At 35.1% G+C, this 18,541-nt stretch overlaps 1 protein-coding gene and 1 long non-coding RNA gene across 2 annotated transcripts in view; one reads left to right on the forward strand and one right to left on the reverse strand.

The window, feature by feature from the left end:
• Window positions 1–1,717: 1,717 nt before the first annotated feature.
• Window positions 1,718–18,541, forward strand: part of Hr3 (Hormone receptor 3) — a 140,307-nt gene continuing 123,483 nt past the window's right edge. Inside the window, exon 1 of the mRNA XM_065360969.1 lies at window positions 1,718–3,025. Coding sequence (XP_065217041.1) covers window positions 3,007–3,025 — 19 coding nt within the window. The 5' untranslated portion in view covers window positions 1,718–3,006. The remainder of the gene's footprint in view (window positions 3,026–18,541) is intronic.
• LOC135845274 (uncharacterized) lies at window positions 14,261–18,486 on the reverse strand. Its single transcript, XR_010558717.1, has 3 exons — window positions 18,254–18,486; window positions 18,040–18,173; window positions 14,261–14,383 (listed from the first exon to the last, which is right to left on the reverse strand). It is a non-coding gene; the product is annotated as an uncharacterized LOC135845274 (long non-coding RNA).

Consider the following 18,541-nt stretch of genomic DNA (forward strand, 5'->3'; position numbering starts at 1 on the left):
ATAAAGACTTCACACCATCATCCCTACATGTAGCATATGCGCAGCATAACTCAACCGTAGTATAGGTACGAAGATGAGGAGCCGAATATCGCCTACGATTCGACCCCGAAAATATACCCGTAAGAAAAGAAAAGAAAAATAATCTCACACCCATCATAGATACGAGTAATCCACCTTCTTAGACACTCGTTATAACTATGTGTATAATACACTCGGTTTTTTTAAAGATATAACAGCCAAAACACACGGTAATCCATAATCGATGCGGCCTTCCCAACCTTGTCTCCTCGCCTCGCCTCTTCATCGTAATCACCTCGTACGCGTATTTTCGTAATTAAAGTTCGCTGAACCGGCAAATTCCGAAAAATTCATCGACACCTGAAAATTACACGCGAGAATTATCGCGTCTGCTAGGTCCTCCTATAGTACAGTACACATATTTCCCATTGGTCAAGTGACGCGTTGGCCTGGGCCCGCGTCCACCGCCACTGTGAGGCAGTTTACGGGGTCATCGTCGAGTACCAGAGTGATGAGGAGAGGGCGCAGAATCGGCCAGCGCGATAAATCAAAGGATTTAATTAAATTCGGCTTTTATACGTGTAATTACAGAGAGCTTATAGAAGCGCGATGCGAGAACCAAAACTGGTCAGGGCGCCATCCACGGATAAGAGGTGGTGACCAATTGGCCAATGTTGCGTACGTGATTTGGTGGACGTTCGTAGGGTTGTAGTTTCCTCCTCCTGGAAATGGCAATCTCATTGAAGAAGTATTTGATCGACGACGAGTGCCAAATGGATCTTTTAAAAAAAACAACCGATGTGGGTAAAAAAACCCACTAAGGTAGAAAAGATGATGGTGCCAGTGCCACTGTTGTCTCGTCATCTCTTCTAAATGCATCTTCGTTCGACTCTCGACGGCAGCAATAGTATACGTAAGAAAATATAAGGTAAACCTCTGTATAAGAATACGATGATTTTACTGTTATGTCAACAACTGTTCTTTCTCGATCATCGACCAACGAGAACAATAATCGTCTCTTTCTCTACTATAATGTATACTACGAGTATAACAGGTATCTTCCAAATGTTTCCTCCTCAACCTTTAACTCCCTCCAACGGTGCATCGGTCATTGTACCTACTCGTCAGCTGTCGATGAATCTGCGTGAGTGTGTGTGCAGGTATCTCTCTCTCAGCGTGCTGTGCTGTGTCTCGCATATATACACAAGATCTCTGCCAGGCTCATCCCAAACACTATCTCGCGCTCTGTCTGCCTCGTAGCCGATCAGCCGGCGTATCATCTCTTTTGGTCTGTTGCGGTCTCTTTCTCTGTATCTCTGCGAGTTACACTGTTTCTCCGGCAGCGTGCAGCGTGGTGTGTTACGTATACGTATACCTCTATGTGTAGTATTCCGTTGGATCGGATTGGATCGGATCGCGGCTTTGGCTCTGCAGAGCCATAGAGTAACGGTATAATGTCGAAGAACCGCTTACCAAATCGCCGTTCGTTCTCCCACCCCATCATATACCTCTCTCTCGACTGCTGCGAGTCACCATCAGCGCATTTTCGTCCGTCGTATCTCTTTTGCCCAAGCTAAACAGTGTTTGCCGGCTTGGGCCGTGTCCGTGTGTTCCGCGTTTGCCGTATACACGTTGCGTCGTAGTAGTATCGTAAAGTACGAGCGTGTATTTTCTTCTCCTCGCCGCCGCCGCAACCGCCGCCGCGTCCTAGCTCGATTGCCTGCAGAGAGTATTTCCGAGTACGTCGCCTCCTCCGATGACCGCTACACATTGGCCGTTGCCAAACCCGTGTAAAAAAATTTCCTACAATATTTGGTACTGGTAGCGCGTCGCTTCGACACCGCTCTCTCTGCGTGCTGCGTCTGGTCGGCTCTCCGAAAGCTTTGCTCGCCGGTTTGGGGTTGCTGAACCCTCCCCCTCGCTCGCCTACATCTTGCAGTGGTGATCGTGTGTAAAGCTCGCTTACTCGGCGGTTTTTCGCTTCGCTCTATGTGAAAAGTGTTCGTTCGCGACCTGTTTTTTTTCAATTTTTTTTACCATCCTTCGGCTATTTTGTTCGATTGTTTACATAGTTTTGCCAAGCAATCGAAAAATTATAACACGTTTGGTCGAAGTGGTCTTGGCTGTGTTCGGTCATCGACGTGAAATCTGCGGTGTGCCGTCCCTTCGTTCGTATACACATACTACAATCGTCGATTGTTTCCATATTCCGATTAGTGTGGCGATTTCGCTTGAAATATACAACAACAAGTTGCCATCGTCGACGAAATTCGCTTACTGGACGAAATAAATTCACGCTTTTTTTATCGCCAATTCGCCGTTATATACTCGTAATAAAGTCGTGGTTTATCTCGATTTATACGCGCGTGTACGACCGTTCATTTTTCATTTCTTCGATTTGTTGTGCTGTTTTTTTCCTCATTTTTGGTGTTGTTGATACGCGGGTGCTTGTGTGATTTTCGAGTGTGATCCGGAAAAAGAAATTTCTTCGAGTGTACTGGAATTGTGCTGCTTGTTGCGGTGTCGCCGATATAGTGGAAAAAAGATGCCCATGGCGTGCTGCGTAATGCGAATGTAGGCATGTCTGAAGCGGTTTGGCCGAGTCGACGTTTTCCAATAATATTCGCCGTTTTTCGAATTTTTCCATCGACGTTTTTCTACTCGTCGAGTATTTTCGCTGCGACCACGCGTATGATACAACAACAAGTCACCACCACGTTTACACCTAAACATTGGCACGTGCTCATGAATAACTTTAACGATAAGGCGAGCCTTAAACTTGGCTGAAGTGTGCGGAATCTTGCGCGAAGCCGAATATACATTATCATCTCTACCTATAGATATTAGATATTTATCAGTAAATTAATTTTCCAAGCGGTCACCGCCACCGTCTCGTATCAGCATATTTTTCTTAACCAGAATCCACGGAGCAACGAACTGCGAGCATACTACACCACGTCGTCTTAATCCTGACAATATCAGATTGAAATGCCGAGCACTATTAGAGGTAGATATACATATTTTGAATTTTTTTTTCTCGTTTGTATCGACGACCATCGACCAGTTCCTTTTTTTGGAGTCTGTACAGTGATTGGTGGAGGGTGGAGATCTTCGTTGCAATCAGCAATGTTTTTCAAATTTCCTGGAAAAAAGATCATCAAGTTGAATTTTGGAAGGATGAGCTGTCCTCCTGAATTTTCATTAGGCCCAGTTCACTCCTCAGATTGTCCATAGATCAGCTGGAAGCTGCGAAAATACAAAAATTTTGTAGAAAAATTATCAAAATATCATCAACTCCTCTCTCTCAAACAAAATGCCTTTCATCACCCCAACAGGATTTTCTTTCCTATCAACATACAAACATCCAATACCTTCTACAATTTGTTTAGATTTTTTTGGCAAAATAGGTACTACCTTCGTATAAAATCACTTACGATAATAAAACCCAGCATTCCACTAATTTTCTTTTCTATCAAATGATATTTATGGGTAAAAGTTATTTAAAAAAAAAAAAAAAAAAAAACGCAACTTATTCTGAATCGGTGAAGGGAATCCCGATCCTTTCCACCAACGAAGAGTTCATCCCAAGGATTATGATGAAACAAATAAGATGAATGACGAAAATGCTGTTCTGAGTAAATTCCAACACCATCGACTGTTTCAATCTTTAAACAAAATAAAAACATGATAAACACGAATACAGATAATCAATCAGAATTCTAATGAATTTTGTTACCGAGGTAGGTAGGTTATTAAAGGAAAACTGAGACATTCGACTTGAAAGAACTTTTTCCGAGATTAGCCACAGTCAAGTTCGAATAGGCCAAAAATGGAGTTTTCGAAAATTAATTTCCATAAATTCCAACATATACTCAGATTTTTGATTCTGATTGCAATTTTTGATTTTGACCAAAATAGCTCAAGCATCTTTCGAACGACTTCGAGTATTTTTATCATGAAATAAATTAAGAAATCTCACTTTACGTAATCAAGCTTCTGAAATTCCAGATAGGTAGGTTAAAAAATCTCGAAACTTGTAATAATTCATGCCACTTTTTAGTACACCCTGAATCATAAATTGAGGGGAAGGGAAGGAGGAGGTCTCATAGCTATGAAAAATCAAATCGAATCAAATTTTTTTAAACATATCACAGAAATATTAATTTAACAGGTGCTTTTCATTTCATAAATTCAAATTTCAGTGGGATTGTTTCTGAATTTCTCCTGCTCTCAAGATTTGGCTCTCTGCAATTTTTATTTTCTCTCAGAAATTATTGGAAATCAAGTTGAACGGTTTGCATTCTGAAACTTTGTACGAAAGAGTGGTCAGCTGCGCTCATAAAACTCAATCTTTTGACTTTTTTAAAGTTCGTCGAAACTTATCAACCTACTCCTACTTCCATTATCAATTTTCAAAATCAAAACGAATCGAAGAACTGATGCTGCGGTAGTTTGTCCAAAACTGCATTTTCGTATTCATTACAAAAATATTTTTCTTGAATCCCATGAAAATTTCGACAATCCAACAGTCCTCATCTTCCTTTACTCAATCTGCTGCCATTTTTCGCGGGAAATATCAATTTAAGGGCATTGAACTTGAATTTGGAAGGATTCTAAATCTGAAACACAGCGATACATGTTAAAATTTTCAAGTAGGTAATAAAAAGAAAAAAATCTAAAGAAATGTTTCTCAATTTTTTCTTCTTTTTTTCATATCAACGAATTTTAAAATGAGCAAATTCTAAAAGAAGTTCCCCAATTGTTCCAATTTTTTATGTCAACGAATCTTTTGAAACTTTAATATTTTAGTAAGTCAAAAATTAGTGGCTAACGAGTATAGCTGGGATTTTTATGCAGCAATATGGATTTTCAGCCAAAATACGCAAAAATTTCAGTTTGAGTAAAGTATCCATAAAAAGATTTTTCAAGCTGAAAAACATTAAAACTTTAAATTCAAAACAAAATGAACCTAGTGATTAAAAAATACATTTTCCTTTTTAAAAAATATGCAAAACAAGTCATTTATAAATTCATAAATTATTCGAGAAAAAATTTTCTTGATGACATTTTAGCAGTGTTGCGATTTTTTAAACAAAAAAAGGTCTTAACAATCTCAATTTTTGAAAAATTTTTGTTCATATGCAGAAAAATACTATAGAAGGCTCAAATATTCAAAAGTATGCAGGTTTTCCCCCTAAAATATGCTAAAATATGCAATTTGGTCTGAACTGAAATATGCAAAATATGCAAAATGATGTTAGGTTCATTTGTGAGGATCTTATCAAATATGCACCTTTTCTAGTCCATAGAAAAATATGCAAAACATAAAAATCCCAGCTCTACTAACGAGGATTGATTTTCACAGGCTGAGAGGAAACCGTCAGTAAAACAGGATGAAAAGTGATGGTTTTTCTCTCAACATTTATCAAAATATGTATACTCTTAAATTTCCAAAAAATTGCTTTTCGAGCAAAGGAACGAAAAGGGCGAGTGAAACTGATTGAAAAAGTGACGATCTTTCTCTCAACATTCATCAAAATATAGCTTGATTAAAAAAAAAAATCAAAATAAAATTGCTTTCCGAACAAAGGAGGGGAGGGAATGGTAGGAAAATTACGATTGAGAAAGAAAAGCAGTAAATTTGGACAATCGGTGTGAAGGTCACAAGTATGGTTAAGGGATAATCTAAGTTTTGTAAATATGTACTGAATTTTCAATTTTGACCATTTTTGAGAACGTTTTTCAAAACTGGAAATTACAATCATCAACTGAAAGCTTCAAAATAGCTCAAACTCGTCATCTATCAATTCAGGAGGTCCAAATTTCAAAACAGGGAAAATCCAAATTTCAGCTATCTGCTTCCATTTCATTAAATTTTGATTTTTTTTCATAGACAATAAGCAAATATGAAATGAATTTTCAAAAAAATGACCGAAAATCAAAAAATAATGTTCAGTAAGTAGATACAGTAAAAGCTCGTTATAACGCTTTCGGATATAACGCTGATTTCTTCCGGTCCCTTGACATCCCCATTTAAACCAATGTAAAATTAATCGCGATATAACGCTCATGAGCAATTATAAATCGCGTTTTAACGCTCTAAAATTCAGGAAAAATCACATTTTTTGCATAATTTTAACAACAAAAACCCAATTTTTTGCGAAAAAAAGCTTACTCATGTGTAAAAATTTATCAATTTCTGAAAATTTTGCCCGCAACAACAGTTTTTTTTTGCAGTTTTAGTAGTTTTGATTTTTAAAAAAGCAAAAAAACACTTTTATGGCAAAATTTTGCCAAAAAATCAGTTATATTATTATAACAGACCTCAAAATCAAAGTAAAATTTCAGATTTTTTTATTTCCAACTGGAACAGTTGTTCAAATTCAAAATAAAGTTCTCGTTTCCACTTCCTTTATAACGCTTTTTTCGCTTTAAAACGAGAATTCGCGGTATAACGCTAATCAGCGTTAAAATGAAACTTTCGGTTATAACGCGCTTCGGCTTATAACGCTCTTTTTCTCCGGTCCCTTGAAGAGCGTTATAACGAGCTTTTACTGTACCTACAATTAAGCCTTTAAAGCTATTTCGATTTTTCTTGGCTCGATTCAAAATTTTTTTTGATTAGGACACCTTTTTTGTTAGTAATCCAAATCAAAAATTTCACAACACGAATTTCCACTCTTTTCTCGCTCTTCAATAATTACAAAAAATCGAGTAGCTCATTCAAAATTCAAAATAAATTACATTGTTAACAATGCTCAAAAAAATTCATTCAAAAATACATAAGATGAGAAAAAATTGCACAGACCAAACCTAAACGTAAGCTAAGTACTCGTAAGTCCAAGTACAATTGCAAGAACATTTCAACAATTTTTTAAAATAAAATTTGAATACTTTAAACTTGATTTTTTGATTTATTGCATGCAACATTTTAAAGCAATTTTTCAAACACTTGATGACTCAAAAAAAAATCTATCAAATTTTGAACTCAGAAAAGATGAAAGACTCGAGTCGTGTCACTATTTAAACTGAAAAATTGAACAAATTTTCAATTTATAGGTATCCTTCAGCAGAAGTTAAGCCAAAGGGAAATATTTCATGCTTTCAAAGTGCTCATTATCTCTTCTCATTCTTCAGTCAGAAAATATTATCGAAACAACATGACTCTGTAAACTCGATTCTTAGCTTAAGCAACGATCATGATTCATGATGAGAGACAATTTTCAATCCAAGATATACAATAATTTACAACTCGAATTGTTATTAAAAACGAATCAACTTCAATTCCAAAAAAAAAAAAAAAAAAAAATCGTCTCGAAAACGTCAATTCATCACAACCACAATTTTAGAATTCAACAATTAATTTAAGAATTCCAGTAAATTTTACAGTTCGAAAAACTCATTCCACCACTCGAATTCCAATCACATTCACACAATGTCCCAAAAAACCTCTGAAAAAAAAACCCTATACCTATACTCGAAAAAACTCTTCCATCACGTTAAAAATTCATCGATATGCCTGAAAAAATTCGCCAAATTTATCTCAAGTAACTTGGCAACTACGTTTCACCATGGCAATCTCGAATTTCGCACACTCGAAACGACGCTAACGAATACGGAACGTTAAACTTGTACCGACCTGCGCTAAAGGTCATTCAACTATAGGCCTCGTCGTTTCTAAATAATTCTACAATTTAAACGGAGTACGAGTATTAATACCTTATACCCGGTATCTCTGCCGGTTCCTTTAGCTATAAATAAAAGAAAACGATGCGAAATTTACTATTCGAGATCTCGACTCGAGCGTAAATTTCAAGAAAGAACTTTTCTCTCCTCTCGATTATCAAACAAGTATTCTACAAGAAACCAACGCAAATAAACTTAAAACTGACAAATCCGCTGTAAAAACTTGAAAAGATATTACTCGGCGAATTTTCTTTTCTCGAATTTTTCAAGTAACGCTAAGTTCATTCACTGAGAATAACACTCAGGTATGAAGAAATTTTCTCACTGGAAGAAAAACTGCGATATACGATAACAACTTAGGTGTACGAGAAACATTTCGCAGTGCTTACAAGAAAATACCTACTACGTGTTTGAACAACGCTTATACAGACGAAAGGGGAATCCCAAGAAAACGAAATTCATTTTGCTCGCTGCAATGGTAATAAATTAAGAGAAAAATTTTCTCCCGATAAATATATCTACTCGTCTGGTAATTTATTTAATTAAAGAAGGAAGAGAAAGTCCCTGCTCAGAAGTCGTTAATTTACACCATAGACTATAATAACGTAAAATTCTCGCCCGATGATACAGGGTTGCCGATACGAGAATACGAGCGCATAATATACCGGCCCATTAAATCATTCGTTTAATAAGGTGTACCTTATAGTGAAACGATCTTTTTTTTTTTCTAACGCGAAATATTGCATTATTTTTACACGTAGTATCTTATTTCGAAGTTGATAATTGAACGTGCACGATCCTTTTTAAAAGGCCGGAAGTAATGGATATGTACATATAAGTACCTTCAAGAATGAAACGACGCGATATTAAAATTGAAATTGGATTACGATTCTCGAGTTGTTTTCCTCTTCTGATAATTTCTCGCTGGATCCACGTGGTTTTTGCCAAGTCCCATAAAAAATTCAACATTTTTACAAAAAGAAATACAGATCTGATTTTTAAAAATAATTATTTTTTCAATTTCTCATCACTAAAATAATAGAGCTAAAAAATTTCCCAATTTAATCCCACAATGCACGATCCCTTCGAAGAAATGTACTTTAAATAGAAAAAAAAACAATAAGACTGATAAAATCAGTCATCTCGTTTATCTCAGCATGCCTCACCTTCTGTTTCATCGAGTCTTTTTCAGGTTCGTTCACCACGAAAATAAGAGGCAGTCATCCAAATGAACTATCTTAATCATAAAGATAACTCGTTAATCCGTAGTGACAGGCACGTAATATTGTCGAGTTCAAGGTCAAGGTCAAGTTTAAACCTCCCCCTCATGAAAATGCAGTGCAGCTTACAATAATATCGAATAATGGATTTAAAATTTGACTCTAAGTATTTAAAAAAAAAATAATGCAAGTTTATTGGTCTTTATAGGTATCTCTGAGAATAACAAATGACTTCAAAATATCGATTAAATGGTACAGCAATCTCAAAAATGTTTCAAATTCTTGATGATAAGGTTGTAAAAAATATACCACGGTTGTTGTTTTTCGTACATAATATGACCACGACGTCATGTCATTCAAAAATGGATTTTAAACTTCTTTTTTTTTTACAATTTTACGTTTTGGTATTTTCAAAGGTAATCCCCCCCCCCTCAAGTTACAAATCACCAAATTGAATATAAAATAATTTCGAAAATTTAAAAAAAAACGCCAATATTAGGCAAATTTTAGAAAAGTGCACCACTAAAAAAAAGGAAAATTTTCTTCAATTTTTTAAAAAGTGAAAAGAAAATTTTCATGATTACATGATCCTTCAAATGGAAGAGGAAGAAAGGAAAACAATAACATTTTGAAATTGTCGGACTTGATGAGCAACTATCTCATATACATAGGGGGGTCCATAAGTCACCTGGCGGCCTCAAAAATCGAGCGTACTCGCGTTGGCGCATTCTATCACTTTGGCTTTGCATTACACTGAGCCGGTCAGATATCATGTTAGTGGAGGGTCCAAAAGTCACCTGGCAACCTCGAAAATCGAGCGCACGCGCGTTCCGTCGCTCTGGCTTCGCATTACACTGTGTTGCTTATTGCAAATTTGCCAGGTGACTTATGGACCCCCCTAAGGCTGATTACCATAAAAATTTGGAAAAAAATATCAGGTCTTTTGAGGCAGAAGACCTTTTTGGAATAGACCTATATACACGTTCATTTTGCATCCCCGCAGTCAACATTTCAGAAGTTAAAGTTCATTTTGCCAGCTTTAAAGGAATTTGAAAACTCAAATTTGGATCACAAGGGGGAAAAAATCAAAATTTTACTTTATGGAAAATTCCAGTTTTCCAAAAAAAAAAAAAAAATGAAACTATTACGTAAGTACATAAGTAATAACTTATCAAAGTTTACTTGTACAGAGCAAATTTTTGAACATTGTTTAAAAACTGGAATTCTTAAAACGTTGCTTGAAGACTTCAGAACGATTTAAAGCTATCTTCAATCAAATCTGCGAAATTGAAAGTACTATTTTACGTAAATATCAAATTTCAGCTTTCTAACTCAATTCATTCAAATTTTGTATAAATCGCAATTTTCAAGTTCTCTGAAAACTTCAAAATTACTCAAAACGGTTCAAAGCCACTTCCAATAGATTCAAAATTCTTCTTTACGAATGCTCCAAAGTTCGAAAAAAAAATGACTCCAGTGCCTGAAATTTTGGGTGGAGGGGTACTTTAGCATGCTCTTTCAATTTGCACCCAAAATATCACAACATTTCAGATTATGTACCTTCATTGTCAGTAAATTATCTGACGACTTCTGATCCAAATCAACTGGAAATTTGGGCATACTTCGAACAGTCAGCATGCTTGTACGTTGGAAGTGGTTAGGTAAATACTTCGGTGATCGTACTTCAATTTCAATCCATCACCCAATAATAATGTAGATTTCTGCATGAATCTCATGAAAATTCAACTTAGGTGGGTACATTAAGTACTATCGTCATATTTTCTTACTCTTTTACGGTAAAATTTGGTACTCACCTGAAACAAAAAAGGCAACATGAACATTCGATTAGTGTATTGACAAGTGACAATAATAACAGCGCATATTTTTAGTGAAATAGCCTAATTAAAAGGATAATCTAATAACACGACACAAATTAATGCACATGTGAAAAGTATCTCTGATAAATCCATTTAGATGAATGATGAGCATGGCACGAATTTTTTCAAAAGCAAAAAAATTCTCGGAAATAAATTTGAGCAAAACAATTGTTCATGTTTCATTCTTTCTCCTCTCCCATTCTTCCTTCTCTTTCCTCCCTCCCCTTCCCTCTCTTCTTTACGAAAGTTGGAGGATATACTTCAAGTGGATTTTTATTTTCAACAATTGGGAGAAATTACGTTACTTTTGAAGAGATTTTGAGAAGAGAATACTAATAATAAAAAAAAGCAGATAATTTTTTTTAAAAATTCAAAGATGACTGAAATAAAAATCATTTTTCATTTTTCAAACAGATTCTCATTTTTTGTTTTTTTTTTTTTTTTTTTTTTTAAATAGGTATGTAGTAATTTTTCGAATCCTACCATAAGTGTATTTTTCTTCATCTTTCTCTTTTTCTTCCTTCGAGTATCCTTTCAAGATTGTTTTATAGAACAAAATAAAATTTTCTCGGAATTCTCAAGATATGCCAACTTGAAGTTGGACAGACCTAAGTATTCATATTTAAGAAGTTTTTTTTATACTGTGACTCACCAATCAAGCAGCTACATACAAATTTATAAATTATTGTTACTGAGAACGTGATCGTCTTTTTGATCGAGCTGTCTTGAGATGACACCCTCAGCCCCTCACCCGTCTCATGCCATGTTTCTGAAATCCATTATGTATATCATTTCCCAAACGATTCTTCTTCAAAAAATGATATTCCTTTCTTTTAGAATGATTCATTTTGAAAACACATAACGCAGTTTTCTGCGCATGAATCATTCCATTATTTCTTCTCCAAACCACTTCATGAATTTAGTCACATACAGTTCGTTTGAAAACATTTTGAGATGTTCACTTTACAAAGAATTTCAATCAGACAAGTAGGTAGGTAGGTATACACTCTACAAGAAAGTAGGTAAACATAGACCATCCACTGACTAACTAAATTTTCTACCACCACTCTTCGCATTAAAAACATCGAAACGAAAAAAATCACAGTTCACTTTCCCTATCTCATTAAAAAGCCAACGTTTCACATCTTCAGCTTCGTACTAATATCTCTAGAAACTTCATCTGCTTTTCAAAACCATCAGTGATAATCGATTCAACTATACAGCTTTAAAGATCCAAAGTACTCGTACTCGCAGTTCTATAATACCTTTCTTCGTGTATTTGCTAATGAACACCGAACTCCACGTTGGTACCGTACACCTAGGCATAAGCAGATAGGTAGGTACCATAACAAACGCAGAATGCAATTTCGCCTCGTACATTTAACGAGTAAATAATCGAAACATCGCGGCAACTTATTCATTCGAAAGACCAGAGACCACCCAAAACCGTAGTTTAAAAATTTACCAATAAGGTCCTCTTGTATTAGAGAACCGAGCGAGTCGATCAACTCGAATCATAATGTACGTTGTAATACTCGTAGCTAATACAAGACAGTGTGTTGATGGTTTATATTTTCGGCTCGACCTTGCCATCCTGTGCGAACGTCTTGTAACGGGAAACGTTGTTCTTTAACATAATGAACCAGCAAGAAAGAGAGGCGTAATTGCTATATACTGTATACAGTTACTTTATTAAAAAAATTAAATCTTCAATTTTTTTTTACTGCACCTTGTATGAGTTTGTAAGCCTTTATTTACACCAGTCTTCAATATTGTACAGTTATTATGGCAGACAAAAATGATGTTTTTTCGCCGGCTTGGATAACGCCAGCACGAGGCTGATGGCCAATCTCTCGAACCAGCAATACGATGAAGATCGGAAGAAAAGATTTTATTACTCAAATAAAAAAATTATTTCCTTACGAGGTAAGGCAACCACTGAACACACGTCCAAATTTGATTTCAATGAAGATTGAATTTTGGAAGGACTATGATTCAATTTTAATGCAAGAATGCAAGCTAATAGGTAACTAGGTATTACTTCTGACTGAGAATTTTCTAGTTCACACTAAAATTGACGAAAATTCGTTTCTATTCTAGGTAATACCAATCTCTCAAAACTGGAATTGCATAATTTCTAATTGATCTTGATTCGAACCCGAAGCTCCCAGCAAAATTTTAGGTCTCAAAAATTTCGGAATCCTAAAAACTGACAACTGACTCGAACAGGCAAAAATTTGTTTTCCTTCTATTTTCAAAATACTCAACACTCATTTCGATGGATTCCAACTCGATAGACATCTGTTCAATAGCTCGATTTTGTTTTCCATTTTAAAACCCTCCGTTTTTCTAGCTTAAAAAAGTGATATCTGGAGTTTCTCGATAGGTACATTCTTTTTTGAATTCCACATCCATTCGATCAGATCGGTCGGCTATTATGTCAGGTAAAAAAGGTTCTTGTGTCACATCCTAGGTGTATACGCTTAAGAATCTGAGTTTTCAAACACCTTGTGACGCAATATGGTAATATTCGAATTGGCATTTCGTATATAGCATTTGTACATAAAAAGACAACTCTCGGAAGCGGGTGTATTGATAACAGAGCCGGTTCTTTCTAAATCATCTGCTGCTACTTCCGCTTCGCAACTCTGGCCCATATCTACCTACAAAAAAATACAAACAACATTGTCGCAGATCGCGAAATTTTTTCACCTTTCTACAACACGTTCCTGTTGTCAACCGGTATCTGTCGCTGTCGTGTGAAAGACGACCTCGAGAAAAGGAGAGTATAAATACGAAAAAAAATACTAGTTTATGAATTCTATAAGCCATTACAGCGCCAGTCTCAGGGTGCCCAAATACATAAGTGACAAGTTACCGTATACTTTCTAATGCTACAACTTATCCTTATGATGACGAGTTAGTTGAAATTTTTTTATCATAATAAATGCAATTCATTACGCCGAGCCAAGCCACGTTGCGTCGCGCCGGCGAATACACATACGTGTACTTGTATGTACTACAGATGTAATTACATAGAGGTAATTTCGCCGCCGCCGTCTGTCCGATTCATCGTATAGAACACAATTCCATGAACAATTGTGTACACGATGTAGTCGATGTACTTCGAGAAACGAGAATTAAATCGTAATGAGAATTTTTTCCCACCTTCGTAGGTACACAGGTTAGGTACAATTTTCATGTTACTAATCCATTGTAAAGCTACCCGCGGGTATAATCTAATACCCTATGATTGTCTGCGAAACTAAAGCGATATTTCCTTCCGCTGCTTTCTTTGTTTCCGGGAGTCGAATTTTTTTCTACGGATTTCACACAAACAGGTATTTGGAAGAATCGAATACATGATTTTTTTTCTCCCAATTTGCAAACAATATATTTTCTCGTAACTAGATAGGTATAGGTATAGGTAATAAGGTACTCATAATTGTACAAAAAATACCTGCATTCGTGTAGATGGGAAAACAGAATATTTTGGTGCTAGATGAGTTCAGCTCGAAGACGAATACTGCAGCAGTCCAAAGCATAGGTACACAGAAAGAGTCATTTTTACGATTTTTGCAACTGAAAAAAATAAAAACAAAAATAATAAGTAACATGAAAAACAATAAAATAAAAAAAAATAGAATCATTTTGCGATACATGAAATAAAAATACTTGAAAAATAATCATCCAATTCCAAAAATTATTTCGATACGATGAATAAATAAAAAAAAAATATGAGTAAAATCAATTTCTGATCTCTAAATTTCAAATTTTGATTCCTGGCACCCCCTTCCCCATCGTCGAATTTTTCTCTTCCGTTTTCGTCTAGACCTATACAACTTCGAAGACCCAAAATCGAGCTCAGCTCGTTTCAATGATACGATACCCTCACTCGTGTCCATTAATATGGTTAATTATAACGTGTATATTGTACATACACGAACTAACGCCGTGCGCCAAGCAATCGTTGCCACCGCACCACACCGCATTCCGTACATTGCCACTGCCACTTTACATACACAAACATCACATTCTCATTCTACAAGTACGGTACCTCTGCCTCTTCTACTCCATCTGCACCTACACCGGGAGTTAAATCCACACATTACCCCGCGTTCAAGTACTACGTAGACTTTATTATAACGCAGTGTGTGATTTTTAATAATGTAATTATAATTTTTACGACCGAACGAACCGCAAAAGAAAATGTTATTTTTCGGTCAAACCCGCGAAAATAACGGTTCGTTACATTAATTTAACGCTTCCGATTAACGTGAAATTTTCATTCGAGATCAGACTCGAGATTATGGGCTGCGCAGTGAGCATAAGCCGATTAGTGCCTAGAACAATTGCCTGTTGTAGGTTTAGATAAGTACATATTTAGTAAACAATGGTGGAGGGGTAGAAATTTTAGAGCCTTTGTTACAGACAGTCAGGTGCTGATAAGGACAACAATCTAGGATTTGGAAAAAAAAATTGAAAACATGTTTTAGCAATTTTTCAAACTTAATTAGAAAGATAGTATTCTAAACACACAATAGATGACCGGAGAAGACGAGGGAGGAAGCACGAACTTCTTAAAATATCATTTGAATATTTTCACGTTTGAGCAACCTGAAATGCTGGTGCCACTCCCAACTTTCAATGAGGCTACAAAAATCAGTATTGTTTTGCGAATAATATTCAAAGAAAAATGATTCTACGAACACCTGTTTTCCATTCCTTTGTCATTTTACATTTTATTCTGACTATTTGTTTTTTTTGAATATTTTTTTTTTGAAAACATGTAGATACCTATTGGTTGTATGTATTGTAGAAGTGAGGTAGGTGGTGAAAATCGATTAGTTCTGAGGTTTTTTCCAAAACTGAAAGACTTAAAAATCTGCTGGAGTCTCCGGGCATGCCCAAAATCACCACTATAATCGATTTGGAAAGCTAAAAAAAAGTAATAAACCAAATTAATATATTTTTTGGTGAATGTAGGTACTTATTCGTGAGTGACAATTTTTTCATTATTTTTTTCAAGAATAATTTGCAGAAGAAAATTTTGGATTATACCTAATCGATAGAAATGAATTTTGAAAATTTGCGTCTAAATCAATCGATAAGAACAAAAAAAGGACCAATTCGAATTTACAGATGCTGAATTTTATTTTGGCTCATTTTATTATAATTTTTTCAAAACTGAAAAATCTAAAATCCTGCTGAAGGCTCCAAAATAACTCGAAATCACCACCAGTCGATTCAGGAGGTCGAAAATATGGATAAAAACTAAATTCCTATTTTTTACATCAATTCTACCAAATTTTAATTTTTTTTGTTTTTAAATAAACCTAATTTAAACCATTAAAAATTCGTCAAAAATATAAAAATGAAATTCAAAACTTAAATTTGGTCAGTTGGGGCGTATCTTTGCCCTTTGGATCCTATTTCGGTTTTTATCTCAATTTTAACTAGTTTTGATTTTTTTTTTAACAAAAAATAAACCAAATTTGGCCTAGAAAAATTTTCAGAAATAGAAAAATCAAATTCAACACCTGAAATTTGGCCTCGCGGTGTGTGTCTTTGGATTCTCTTAAATTTGTTTTTTTTATAAAAAAAAATTTGAACTTTTCAAAATTTGTTAAAAATAGAAGAATGGAATTCAGAACCTGAAATTCGGCATGATGGTGAGTATCTTTGAATTCTCATTAGATTTTCACCTCACCTAAATTTTACCAAATTCTGATTTTTCTAAGGAAAAACGAACCAAATTTGAATTTTTGAAAATTTGCGAACAACAGAAGAATGGAATTCAGAACCTGTTTGGTTTGTTGGTGCGTATCACTCTAGATTATCTTTCGTTTTTTACCTCATTTTTGCCAAATTTTAACTTTTCATAAAAAATGAACTGAATTTGCATTTTTGAAATTGTCAAAAATGGAGAAATGAAATTCAACATTTCAAATTTGATCTGGAGATTCTGTATTTTTACATGCGCTGTTGATTTCTTTTTTCAATTTCGTCAAATTCTGATTTTTGTTGGAAAATGAAGAAAATCTGAATTTTTTAAAATTCGCTAAAAATAGTAAAATGGAATTTCGAATCTAAAATTTGGCCTGGTGTTGCGTACCTTTGAATTCTCTTTCAATTTTCATTTCAATTTTATCAAATTAGGATTTTTTTAATGAAAAATGAACCAGATCAGAATTTTTAAAAATTCGCCAAAAAAAGAAAATGGAATTCAACACTTCAAATTTGATTAAAAAATAAATCAAAATTTTTGAAAATTTTCCAAAAATAGAAAAAATGGAATTCAGAGCCTGAAATTTTGCCTGGTGTATGTTTTTTTGGATTCTCTTTTCATTTCTACCTCAATTTTATCAAATTTTGATTTTTTTGAAAAAAGAACCACATCTTTATCAAATTTGGATTTTTTCATAAAAAAAGAAATGAATCTGAATTTTTGAAAATGTTGGCAAAAATCAAAAAATGGAATTCAACTATTGAAATTCGGCTTAGGAGGAGCGTATTTTAAGATACCCTTTCAATTTTCTAATGTTTCCTCGGTCGATTCAAAGTCATTTGGGAAAATAAACATTTTACTCACTGAGCCGAAATAAACAAATTAATCGATCAATTTCTCAAAATTAACAACTGCAATTGAAAAATTGTTAAATCAAATCCTCCACAAAAAACAGTCAAAAAACTCCCATAAACAATTTACAGCCAATAAATTCGCAACACAGCGAATAAAATTCTTAAATGCACATTACTGAATTTCGTTTACATCTTCGAATCGTTCTCTCCGAATAAAAATCAATTCACAAGCGTATTTTACGTTCAAATTCACAGACTCGTTTCACCAAAACCCGATGCATTGTAAAAAGAGTATAAAGAACACGAGGCGAAGGGTGCAGAATCAAATCATCGTTACTGAAACGTCGCTCTCTCTCCGTTGAGCACGAAAATTTCAAACGACTTTTAAATACCGATAGTGTAATCCGCAAATCATCATAAGCTTCTCTGTCTGTGTCTGTACCTCCGGCACCTTTCGTTATCAAACACAAGACACCGCAATTACGGTACTTACGGTACTTGAGCATCGCGAGAGAACAAACATAGGAAAAAATTCGTCGACTGTAAAGAGATAGTAATAAACTGACAGAGAAAGAGAGAAAGAAACCTATTCGAGTGGCCAGGGTTACGTGTTAACGTGTACAATACCATACTATACTGTATACAAAGCAACGTACAGAAGACAAATTGATGTTGCAGATAGATCGTGCCGGCTTGTTGAACAGTGATGCTGACGTAGGTGGACTTGAGAAAGTAGGAATAGGTATATTCGCATTTATGTACATATCTGAGACCAACACCTTCGAAGCAGCTAGAAGAGTTTTAAAAAATAATATGAGAATCTTAGGATCAAAACATTTACGTAATTGTACTGTGTACTGACCAACTCACCGATTAATTAATCTAGGCTTCCCTCATCTTAGCACCTTGCTCGAAGCTCCATATTAAATGAATATGGTATCAACGGCGATTTGTTAGGGTCTTCAAACTCCAACGCAAATGTCTCCCCATCGTTTCCAAAATCTTCTGCATCTTTCATCAAAGTTCTCATATTCCTTGGAATCGAAGCAACTTGTCTCTGATCTCTTGATTTTCTAGTTCGAAACCGAACACTGGTCAGTACTATTTTTACTTTCGATGGAAACTGAAAAATGTATAAATATATGAGATCCTTACGTT

The sequence above is a fragment of the Planococcus citri genome, chromosome 4, assembly GCF_950023065.1.
Source record: "Planococcus citri chromosome 4, ihPlaCitr1.1, whole genome shotgun sequence".
NCBI lineage: Eukaryota > Metazoa > Arthropoda > Insecta > Hemiptera > Pseudococcidae > Planococcus > Planococcus citri.